Source organism: Lampetra fluviatilis, chromosome 2 (assembly GCF_964198595.1).
Source record: "Lampetra fluviatilis chromosome 2, kcLamFluv1.1, whole genome shotgun sequence".
NCBI lineage: Eukaryota > Metazoa > Chordata > Hyperoartia > Petromyzontiformes > Petromyzontidae > Lampetra > Lampetra fluviatilis.
Genome location: NC_136276.1, coordinates 19,225,095 through 19,237,544, shown reverse-complemented (window position 1 = coordinate 19,237,544; position 12,450 = coordinate 19,225,095). Strand labels below are relative to the sequence as shown.

General features: G+C 48.3%; 1 protein-coding gene across 6 annotated transcripts in view; it reads right to left on the bottom strand.

Moving 5' to 3' along the window:
- LOC144943863 (ATP-dependent 6-phosphofructokinase, platelet type-like) overlaps positions 1-12,450 on the bottom strand; it is a 339,772-nt gene that overhangs the window by 326,968 nt on the left and 354 nt on the right. For all 6 annotated transcript variants that reach the window (XM_078871710.1, XM_078871742.1, XM_078871725.1 and 3 more), the window contains exon 2: positions 11,153-11,275. In XM_078871710.1, coding sequence (XP_078727836.1) covers positions 11,153-11,243 — 91 coding nt within the window. In that variant the 5' untranslated portion in view covers positions 11,244-11,275. The remainder of the gene's footprint in view (positions 1-11,152; positions 11,276-12,450) is intronic.

Here is a 12,450-nt window from a genome sequence, read left to right as displayed (position 1 = left end):
GGAAAGACAGCATCCTAATGAAACGTCAAGAACAGGACGCTGTCTTTCCGACAGCCCTGTTCTTCACCTGAGGACGGCTGCTTGCGTTGTGGCCGAAACGTCGTGAGAATTTTATCTTATTATGTTGTATTTTTATTATTTTATTATTTCCCTTCTACGTGACTTTACCAAAAAAAACAAGAATATGGTCTATCCACTGCTGTATGAAGCTCCCCCCCTTGCCACACCATCAAGCCCCCACCAACTCTTAGGACCCTGCAAAGTAAATAATCCCCCTAGCACCTGCACATACACTTCAGAGATGAACAAGCACACTTCATGAAAAGTGAATTTCGACCACGTGTCAATTCACTGCTGGATGTGAAGGCCTTTCCACTCCTCTCGATCACTGGGGTCCTTTGACCACCATGCTTCACTGTGCTGGTGAGTATGGGTTGATAACGTTGGGTGGGAGGGGGTGGTGGTTGGTGGGGGGGCAAGACTGGTTAGGAAATCCCTTGCCCACTGATTGTAGCCTTGGCAGGAAATCCAACTCGGGTAGCTGGGTTCATAGTGCAAGTGCGTTCACCACTGTACCTCTGAACCGCCTGAATAGTCAAGATAACTGTTTAAAAAAAAACATTTAATTGCAAAACCCTTTAGTAAAAAAAAAGTACAGATGTTTTTGTCTAATTCAGCAATATATGTATCTAGACTTATCAAAGCAGAACCATTTTCCCTTATGGGTCAGTAAAGTAAATACCACCTCATTGAGCTGAGCCTGGCCAACAAAAAAGTCATTAAAATGGTGTTGCGCGAAGAGACCGCAAAACGAACGTCGCCGCAAAATGCAATGGTGTGGTAACCGCACGTGGAGATGTGCATGCAGCGGTAAATACGAACGGCAATTCTACCCCCGCTTGTGTCATTCATGATGGGCCCGCTCGGACTACAGGCTGGTCCAGATGACTTGTGACCCCCCCCCCCAATGAATTGACCCCCTCAGGCATTTTTGTTTCTACTTTGCATATTCATTTATGTTTTAAATAAACCTCACGTTGGAAAGATGGAGTTTTAGAGAGTTCAATGGGGTTCACAAGAAATCTGGACCACCTTGTATGAACAATCACAATATTTTCTTCAGCAAAGCAGATGCGAGATGAATGCACTCAGTTTTCGCTCCGCCGCTACATTCCATGTAGCCCTTTGACGCTACAATGATGTAACAGGCAGATAGATGCACCACCACTCTGAATTCCCCGAGTATTTTCGTTACTGCCTAGTAAACAGTGTACAGTGTTTCCCCATTGCAAAAACACAGATTCATCAATCCTACACAATCTGGAAGGGCGAGCATTCCAACATTCCACGTTGCCTTTCATTCACATAAGACACCACCCACGTTTCTAATTGCATCTTAATGACTCTTCGCATTTTTCCCAGAAGGTAAATTGCATTACTTAACATTTCCCAGTCACACAGTTCACAATGCATTATTGCTATAACTCTGTGATACTGGTGAGACAATAAAATATTCGTTAGGCTCTAGATTACCTCTTGAGAACGCACCCCCCCCCCCCAAACATTCCTTGTGCTTTAAGTATCAGCTCGCGTTTCGTTCTTGTGCATTTCCGCCGCGGATGCCATTTTAGAATTTGCGTTCCGTCAACGTTATTACGTTTAAAGTCTATTTGTGCAATATGCTGCAATTAAACCAGTTTCAAACCAGCCGAAACACGAGTCCACATCTTTGCACTGGTTACAGGTGAAACATATACTTTTGCTCGTACTGCAACGCACAAACTTGGCGAAATTAACAATGAAATCCTGGAGTAATGTGGCATTCAGAATAAACATCTTTAGATTTGAAATTTTCGTGACTGCAAGGATCCATACTCTTTGGTTATTTCGGTAAAGTCATGTAGATGAAAAAATATTATAAAATGAAAATAACTAAATTAAATCATGACGTTTCGGAGGCACCACAAGCTTCCGTCATCAGGTGGAACAGCCACAGAAAAATTACTCGCTATGGAAGCTTGTGTTGCCTTCGAAACGTCGTGATTTAATTTAGTGATTTTTTTTCCATCTTCGTGACTTTACCGAAAGAACCAAAGAGTAATAAACACCTCAATCGAGACCCAAACATCCCACCATCTGGCTTTTGACATTCATCAAAAAGCCACTGGTGGAAACCATCAACCACGTCAGAACATCAATGAGCCGATGCGCACATCTCCCACATGAATGGGAAATTAAAGCCAATGCCACAACAGCCTTGCGATTGTGCCCACGCAACCCACGGACCATCGAGTAAACCACTCCTTCAACGGGAGGAGGAAAAGCAAAACGACACGAAACGAACGCCCCCGAAGCGCTCCCGTGGCGAGCAGACCTCGACATTGGCATCTAGTTTCTGACCGTAACAGTATCACCATACACAATCATAGAATACTGGCCTTACAGTACGATGTAATGCACTGCGAAGGTGGTTTTAGCTTTCTGGACAATTGTTTTTATGCACTGCACAGCTCACCGCTACAAAGCCCAATGAGACCGTACTGTTAAGCGAAAGCCTCATCAAGGGTCTAATCGTCCTTAGCTCGCTCAAGGACGAAGGGTCAGATTGTAAACCCTAAACCCCCACCGCGACCGGGTGCAGCAGGAACTCCTGGAGCAGCAGCACTGCCCACCGTTCGGCGCCAAATCTAACTCCCTCAACCCAGGGGGTACCACGGTGGCGAGATGTTAACCGCCTCGCCTGGTATACAGGAGGACGTGAGTTCGGCCCTGACGCCTGTACATTTGGAGTTTGCATGTTCTCCCCGTGGTCACGTGGATTTTATCCGGGTCCTTCGGCTTTCCCTCCACATTTAGAAACGTGCGTTTTAGAGCATTTGGCGGCTATTTATTTCCACGTGATAAGCCACTTTGTTGAGCTATCATTTGTGGCCAGGTCGCTTCTGAACAATTAATCGATTTCAAATCGAAATCACAATTTGAAACAATGCGATTATCAAATCCCAAAGGCTGCGATTTTTTGCGATTTGAACAGTGCTATGACTTTCTTATTGGCATTTTTTCATTATTATAACGTTATTTATTTAACTTAACAATTGTTCTATGTTTGATTGTTCTATTTCAATTGAAACATTTTAATAAATACATGTTGGAAGCAATAATATATTTTAAGTTCTCATCCTTGCATTAGAATATATAGAGCAGTTCATATTGATGTAATCATGTGGTAATGCTCCATCACATGTTTTAAATTTATTACACAGCGAATATTGAACTGAAGCTTGACTTAAGAAAATTCTCGAAAATCAATTCGCAATATCTGTCAGAAAAATCGCAATTAGATATTTTCCCCAAATCGTTCAGCCCTAGCTTCTACGCTCCCCCGCCCTCACCGACCGGCACCGACCAGCACCAACCAGCGTGGGGGAAGTGTGGTCACATAATAATCCCCACGGCCCACAAGGTGCAGAGGCGAGGCCCTCATCGGGCAGTGGATTTACAAGTTCTGCACTCACATTCCTGCATTTCCCATAAATATGCTAAATTCATCTTGATATGCAAATTCCTTTGTCAAGGCGCCCAGCTTATATATATGCTCCAAGCTCGTGTGCTGTTTCATTCAGACTCTGTCGCCTCGACGGACCTGGTTTTCACCTGAGGACGGCTGCTTGCGTTGTGGCCGAAACGTCGTGAGAATAATTTTATTATGTTTTATTTTTATTATTTTATTACTTCCCTTCTACGTGACTTTACCGAAAGAACCAAGAAGATCTACACCGGCAATCAAGTTTTTGATTCCGTGGCACCAGGACAGCGAAGCTCTCTCTGCCGAAGGCTGTCACAGCGGGTACGGTTGGGATCTTCCAGTCTCGAATTAAAATCATTCCTCTTTCAAGAAGCATTTATTGTTTTAACTCTGCCACTTCTTACCCATCCCCTCCCATTATCATCGTTGTAAAACGCCTTGAGATGACATTCTGAAAAGCGCGATCTGAGCTGTAATTAATTATTACATATGTGCACACTGTCCTAATACACCAAAACATTTATTTGGTCCACGTGAATAATCTCATGACATTTGTAATGTACTGTACCTGTACACCTGGCAGGCTATGAAGAAGAACCATTGTCTAAAACGTCGCCAATGCTGAATTGCCACCCAACCTCTTAAACTCCACGGCCGCGGTATTGTCGAATGTGTTGAGTTTTTGATGATGGACTGTGCATACCTGTCAACCCCTTATCAGTGCCCTACCTTATTACGAACCAATTCAGACCTTATTGGTCACCCCATGCCTTTATAAATCTAAACGTTCATCCTACAAAGTCCCATCACAAGGGAGAAACACAAACAAATAGACAACATTTTTTTTTTGCTCGTATTGAAATGGCTGTATGTCGTATGGACCTGAAAACTAAATTTCCCTGGAAAAGAATACGGGGTAAACCGTATGGGTTGACAGGTACGGCTGTGTGTTGCATCGGTTTAGCCAAAGATACACAACCCTCCACAGTGGTTGTAAATGTACAATGGTTTAACAGACGTGTGCTGCCTACAACTGGTTTTTTTCCTGCTGAGGCCTGTGCCATTGAAAAAAATATCCACCCTACTGCCTTCATGAATAACACACGGTAACCATACAGCATGCACTCTGCTTTATTGTGCACATTGTGTACTGTGCTGGATCACCAAATTCAGTTATCTCACACACTGCAAATGTAAACTCGCAACCATTGACTGGTTAGACTGGTAATTATTTAATGGTGTCCATAAATAGCTAAAGATGTGTTAATAAGTAATGATTTATGTACGGTCCATCGGTGCAAGTGCAGAGCAACTACTATTGTAATTAGTCTTTCAAATACAGTGGGTATTTCTTTTTTACCTGCTTTTTTGGCATGGAGGTCATCTCATGGTCACATTACCATAACCTCCATCTCACTGTAAACCGGCACGCCTCTTTCACATTCAACAAACACGGCAGCGAGTGAGTGTCCTTCACAGACTTTACAGACGCACGAAGGTAAAAGCCACGCTCACCTAACCCTCCACTTTGCGCTACAGACCGCATTATTAATGAATGTCTCATTGGACCGCAATGCTGATTCATCCTCCACAATTAGACCCTCTGATACAAACGGTACTAGATAATGCCAGTGACCCCAGAAGCAATGACCTCTACTATATCGGCCAAATGCACCCTCGGCATAAATCAGATGATTTACAAAACAGCACGTATATAACCTTCAAAGGCATGACATTAAAAACACACGAATATACTGTACATGTACAGCGGACACCTACGGGCAATCTGCCCATAGATCGTGATGATGTTGTACAGTACAGCCTGATGTCAATCCACTAATGGGTTAGGGCCTCCCCATGTAATGGGGGATCGTTGAGTCAGTGCGGTTTGGCGAAGGCAGAGAGTGTAAATTTGGAGAAGTTAAATGGATTTTGCTGCACTGGCCTCCGCTGCCTGCTACATAGCCGTAGCCACCCGTAACGCCTGTGTGTGTGCGTGGCTGTGGCCAAATCCAAACGCTATCCAGGCTCAAACCTGCCGAGCTTCCGAGATCTGAGGACAGCGGGGCATATTCCAGCCGATTTGATCGTGTGGTTGTGGTCTCGTGCACCTTGGGCACAATTCACGTCTTTTACTAAATAAGCGGAAATTTCCGAATATCCAAGGGATGCCATCAGGTAACACCCACAGCTGAAAGTGCTCTCGGGAATATGCTTACAGTGCATAGACCTGCATTGTGTTTCAATTGCACAACCTTTGAGTAACCCTGGATGACTTTCTAGCACTCAAAAAACACTTGCAGCTGTGTGATAAAGTCTGAGCCACCACTGACATCATGAAGTCGAGAAAATGACATCACGTCTGCGAATGAGTTTCGTAAAATTTGCGCCTACGCGGCCACATATGATGGAAGGTGTAATGATGCAAACGAGTGCCACGTGGAAGCGTTATCTGTCGTGCCTTGGCTGCCCCGTTTCTGGTCTTGACACAAATTGTATTTGACATTGTACTGAAGGATAGCTTGGGTACGTTTGCTGGCTCGGGGAAGGTACTTTTCCGAGTAGAGTTTGTATTAATACTGCGTGGATTTCTTCCAGGTTCTCTCGATCTCCCGCCGTGTAAAAAAAAAAAACGTACAATTTCAATCTCGGCTCAACTTTGCAAACTTTTGAAAAATGACCCACAAATTACTCACATGGCAATCAAACGCCCCCTACTGGCAGACCAATTCCCACCGCTTAGCCACGTGTTGAGTTAACCTCGTACCGTACAGGGACAGCTGCCAATAGGGGAATCAGCAGAGGTGGGACAAAGTCATTGTTATGCAAGTCCAAGTCGAGTCGCAAGTCATCAAATTCATGACTCGAGTCTGACTCGAGTCCAAGTCACATGACTCGAGTCCACATCTCATAGGTGGGACAAAGTCATTGTTATGCAAGTCCAAGTCGAGTCGCAAGTCATCAAATTCATGACTCGAGTCTGACTCGAGTCCAAGTCACATGACTCGAGTCCACACCTCTGGGAATCAGCGCTCTGAGAAGTTTCGTTACGTTACATTGTACACTATAGCATAAGTTAATTCATTCATTCTGTATATCGCACCTCCGATCAGCATGATTGGCTACGGAGCGAAATAAGTTCAACATACATGCATGTATCCGATACGAGTTGTAGATAGTACATTTGTTTATATACGTGCCAGTACAATACGTGTTTGCAATGCGCGTGTCACTGGACATCCTTGCAAATGAGACGTTCAATCTGAAATGATAATCCAGGTAAAATATTTTAAGAAATGAAACTGCAATTCAACACACGGGGGGGGGGGGGCCTCCACCCATATGTCTAACCACGCCTCCAGCAGTCACGGGAGAACGTTACTCTTAACGGGTAGAAGTGCAGTCAATCTGAAACTTGCCCCAAGGCAACAGATCCTGACAACACGGGGAGTGGCACAGTGTACGTATGCGAAGCTGGGATGTGTGTGTGTGTTTGTGTGGAGGTGGGGTGTATGGAGGTAGGGCATGTGTGGAGGTGAAATGTGTGTGACGGTGGGTCGTGTGGATGTGCGTGTGTGTATCTTTGCGTGTGCATGTGGGGTGTGTGGAAGTACGGAGTGTGTGGAAGTAGGGCATGGGTGGAGGTGAAATGTGTGTGACGGTGGGTCGTGTGTAGGTGGGTGTGTGTATCTTTGCGTGTGCATGTGGGGTGTGTGGAAGTACGGAGTGTGTGGAGGTCGGGCATGTGTGGAGGTGAGGTGTGTGTTGCAAGTAGTGTGTGAACGTTGCGTCTGTGTGTGTACATGGAAGTAAAGTTGTGTGTGTGGCTATGGAGAGTGTAGAGGTAGGGTATGTGTGACTGCGTGGTTTTTGTGGAGGTAGGCTGTGTGTGTGTGTGGAGGTAGGCTGTGTGTAATGTGTAAACATCGCCACTGGGGAGACAAAGGCGATCGAGCGTGGTGTTGGAAACTCGTGTGCCGTGCCAGCCTTCATAGGTGCTCGCTAACAGCACTTGCCCCAACTGTCTGTTTAGGTTATAGGAGGGATCTTAGGCCTTGTGTGTGTGAAGGTGGGGGTGTGTAGCCACACCTGTATCCCTACAGGTGTTACGAGTGACTGTGTTTGTGGGCAGGTGTAGTGTACGTGCAAAGGTGCACATGGCCTGTCACAAGCGTCGTGGTGACGTCACCGCCACTTAGTGGCGAATGGCGGTTGTTGTTGTACGTGCAAAGGTGTGTGAATAAGAAGAGTATGCCAGTATGGACCCGTACGCAACGATATACATGTAAGTATATATGTGAGTATGAATACAGCAGTTGTATCTACACTGTGTGGGCATGCATATACGTGTAACTGTGGTCTGTGGCTGTGTGCACGAGTGCGTCCCTACTGTGTGGGGATGTGTGTACACATGGTGATCCATTTGTAGATACTGATTTCGAATGGCCCTCTTTTCTTTCTAATGGTTGCTTGAATGTTGCCAAAGTGATGTCTCGCTATCTTACGGATTACAGAAAAATATGTGGTGATGCTGCTGCAGCTGCTGCTGCGTTGCCAGTGGTGCACCAATAACCATAAACTCAACATTGGTCAATAACACTGTGACCTTAAATGGATATATAATACATAATAGGAAGGATGCCCTGGTGGCCCCCCTCTTTAAGAAGGGGGACCGCACAGACTGTAACAACTACAGGGGCATCTCACTCCTCAGTGTGCCGGGAAAGGATTATTCAACATCGCCTTGCCAGGCACGCTGAGGAGAGGCTTGCGGAACCCCAATGCGGTTTCAGGAAAGGACGGTCCTGCACAGATACCATATTTTCTGTCCGTCTGCTACAGCAGAGGTGTAGGAAATTCCAACAAGACCTACATCTCTGCTTTATTGACTTGGTCAAGGCCTATGATACCATCAGTAGGCCTGGGCTCTGGGTTGTTCTTCATGCTTTCGGAGTCCCTGACCCGCTGCTAACGATCATTAAGGACCTTCATGATGGTGAGCGGGCCCAGGTAAAACTATGTGACCGGGAGTCGGAGCCATTCCCTGTACACCTTGGGGTGCGACAGGGATGTCCTCTGGCTCCCACATTATTTAACATCTATTTCGACCACGTAGTTCGTGAAGCCTTCAATAGCTGTGCTGGAAGAATTTCTATCTGGTACAGATACAATGGGAGGCTGATCGATGCCTGGGTGCGGTCAAGGGATGGCTCCCTATTGCTCAATCATGTTATGTATGCCGATGATCTGGTAATTGCTGCTCACACAGAGGAGTTGGAGGTGCTGCTGCTGAACCTGGTGCTTGCCACTAAGAGGTTGGGCCTTACCATCAGCCCCACCAAAACTAAGCACCTGCCTGGGTATTTTGTACCATCAGACACTCCACACCCACAACTCCCAATTCGTGATAGGGCAGTTATGGAGAGAGTGGAGTTTCCCAAACCTGGGCAGTGTGCTCATGACCGGCTCCGGTTTAACAGCAGAGGTCTCCCTCCAAATCAGTCGAGCGGCATTATCTTTTCATCGGTTGCATAACGCTGTGTGGAAGCTACTTGGTGTGTCGCTCCGCGCGAAGCTTCAGGTCTTCTCAGCCACAGTCATTCCCTCCCTTCTCTATGCTTGCGAAACGACGACTCCCCTAATGGAACATCTTCGCCGGTTCGAAACATTTAGGCTGGCCTGCCTATGATTCATTCTGGGTTTAACCAGGCTGGATTGTGTGAGGAGCTCACAAATCCTTGAAAGATCTGGACAAAGTTCCATCGGTGAGCTCCTCCGGCAGGCAAGGATGCATTGGCTGGGTCATGTAGCCCGCATGCCCAGCCACCGCATGCCTAAACACCTTTTGTTTGGACGGATCGAGGGGGCTAAACAGGCACAGCACGGGCTAGAGAAGAGATGGAGTGATGTGGTACAGGAGGATGTGGAGCTGAGTGGACTTGCTGATGACTGGTACCAGCAGTGTCAAGATTGGCCTCTATGGAGGAGGCTCGTGAAGGACGCTACTGGGCAGTTGGAGGCAGTCGCCCTCCAACAACAACGGAGGGCGGAGGAGCGACGCTCACGACGAGCGGAGCGCCGGGTGGCTAAAGCACAGCAAGTTGGTACAGTAGGGGGCATAGTTGGTGCATCAGCCAGTCATCTCGGTCAACCCGTGGCACCTGGGTCTGTCCCGTGACCTCGTGCCAGCGGGCGTTCCACACTTCATGTGGCCTCAACGTGCACATAGCCTGGCACAAGGGTCGTGGTGACATCACCACCACTTAGTGGAGAATGGCGGTTGTTGTTTTACGTACGTGTGTATCCATACACACATGCGTGTATCGATGTACATGTGTGTGACAACCGATGTGATGAGTATATCGGCACAGAATTGCCATGGCACTGCATATTGGCGTGTGCATCCTTCTATGGTTTGAAATTCATCTATGTGCAATGAAGAAGGGCCATTGCATGAAACGTCACCTAATCAGTATTACATGTACCCCCCCTCTTTTAAGACCAAGGTGTTAATGACTAACGTGTTGGGAGTTTTGTGTTTTAGTGCTTTTGCACCAATGCAGCAGCAGCAGCAGCAGAAGCAGCAGCAGAAGCAGCAGAAGCAGCAGCAGAAGCAGCAGAAGCAGCAGCAGAAGCAGCAGAAGCAGCATCACCGATCCGATGCGGACAGCACCCACCACACAAAGACAACGACCCCCCCCCTACCCCACCATACAGCCTTCACATACTGTTGGGGCAAGTGCTATTGGCGAGTAGCAGCCCCAATAGAATGGCGGCACGCCACACGAGTTGGATGGGTGGCCAGCACCACGCCCGGCCGCCTTTGTCTCCCTAGTGGCGATGTTGACACATCACAGCAGGTACTCATTTGAGGCAGAGTCGACCTAGGGGAGGCCCAGGACCGGTTCAGATAATCGTCACCACCGTTGACCGTGAGCGGGAATCGAACTCGGGTCACCAGGTTAGCAGAGCAGCGCGCTAACTGCTGCACCACCACTCCCCACACAGAGACACACACAGACACACACACAGAGACACACACACAGACACAAACACACACAGACGCACACACACAGACACACACACACAGAGACACACACACAGACACACACACACAGAGACACAGACACACAGACACACACACAGACACAGAGACACACACACACAGAGACACACACACAGACACACACAGACACACACACACACAAAGACACACACACACAGAGACACAAAGATCCCCCATATAGCTTTAACAGACTGTAGGGGCAAGTGCTGTTAGCGAGCACCTATGAAGGCCGGAACGGTACACGAGGGGGTGGGTGGCTAGCACCACGCCCGACCGCCTTTGTCTCCCTAGTGGCAATGTTTACACACCGCACCAGGTACTCATTTGAGGCTGAGTCGACCTAGGGGAGGCCCGGGACCGGTTCAGATAATCGTCACTGGTGTTGGCCGTGAGCGGGAATCGAACTCGTGTCACCGGATTCATAGCGCAGCGCGCTAACCGCTACACTATCACTCTACACAGAGACACACACACACAGAGACACACACACACAGAGACACACAGAGACACACACACATAAACAGGCGTGCACAGGTGCGACACCTGTGCCCGACCCTCACCTTGGGCATCACCACCGCTGGTCAACACGCCGATCGCCTTGCCCGCGCCCGACAGGCTGTCGAACACCCGCTTGTCCGCCGCCTCTGCCATTGTCGCAGCTGGCGCCAAGAAGCTTACACTCCCTGTTAGACGTTCCATGTCATGACACAAAAACAACACGATGTGACGGCGACGATCGTGAACGATTGCCCCCGTGCAGAGAACGAGGAAACGACGACTGCCGGCGGGTTCAAGCGCTGTTTTCGAGCGCCTATTAAGGCAGGCACGGACCAGAGGGGGTTGCCAGCACCACTCCCGGCCGCCTTTGTCTCCCCAAATGCTGATATTTATACACACACACAGAGATTACGGGTGTGTAGTCAACTCAAGGGGGGTGGGGGAGAGACACAGAAATGGTGCCAGAGAGAGAGAGGTCGAGGTGGTCGCCACTGATGGTGGCCGTGAGTGGGGAATGGGACTTGGGGATTCGCCACCCTGACAGGGGGGAGGGAGGGGGGGTTCGTGAACGCACGCAGCGCGCTAACCATTGCGCCACCGCTCCTCCGCCGTTGTACGTTGTACAGAGAGAGGAGGAGGGGGGAGACGTCGTCGTGGTCCATGAACATTTATTATTCAGAGAGGCACCGTGTTGGAGGCAGCGACCAGACAGGAAGACGGTGGTGGTGGGGGGTCGTGCACACGCTATGCATGTGTCATCACACAGCAGTCTGTGTGTGTGTGTAACTCACACACACACTGACACACGTGTGTGTAACATACATACACACACGTGTGTGTGTGTGCAACATACATACACATATGTGTGTCAGTGTGTGTAACATACATACACACACGTGTGTGTGTGTGCAACATACATACACATGTGTGTCAGTGTGTGTAACATACATACACACACACGTGTGTGTGTGTGCAACATACATACACATGTGTGTCAGTGTGTGTAGCATACATACACACACGTGTGTGTGTAACATACATACACATATGTGTGTGCCAGTGTGTGTAACATACATATATACACACGTGTGTGTGTGTTCTGTCCATCATAGGGAGCGGTGGTGGAGCGGTTAGCGCGCTAACCTGGCGACCCCAGTTCCGATTTCCCGCTCACGGCCGGTCCTGAGACCTCCCGCTAGGTCGACTCAGCCTGAAATGAGTTAACCTGGTCCCGGCGTGTGCTAAACGTCGACACTAGGGGAGACAAAGGCGGTCGGGCGTGGTTGCTGGCCACCCACACCCAGCACTTGCCCCTACAGTCTGCCCAAGGCTATCCGGGTAATCGTTGTCTTTGTGCGCG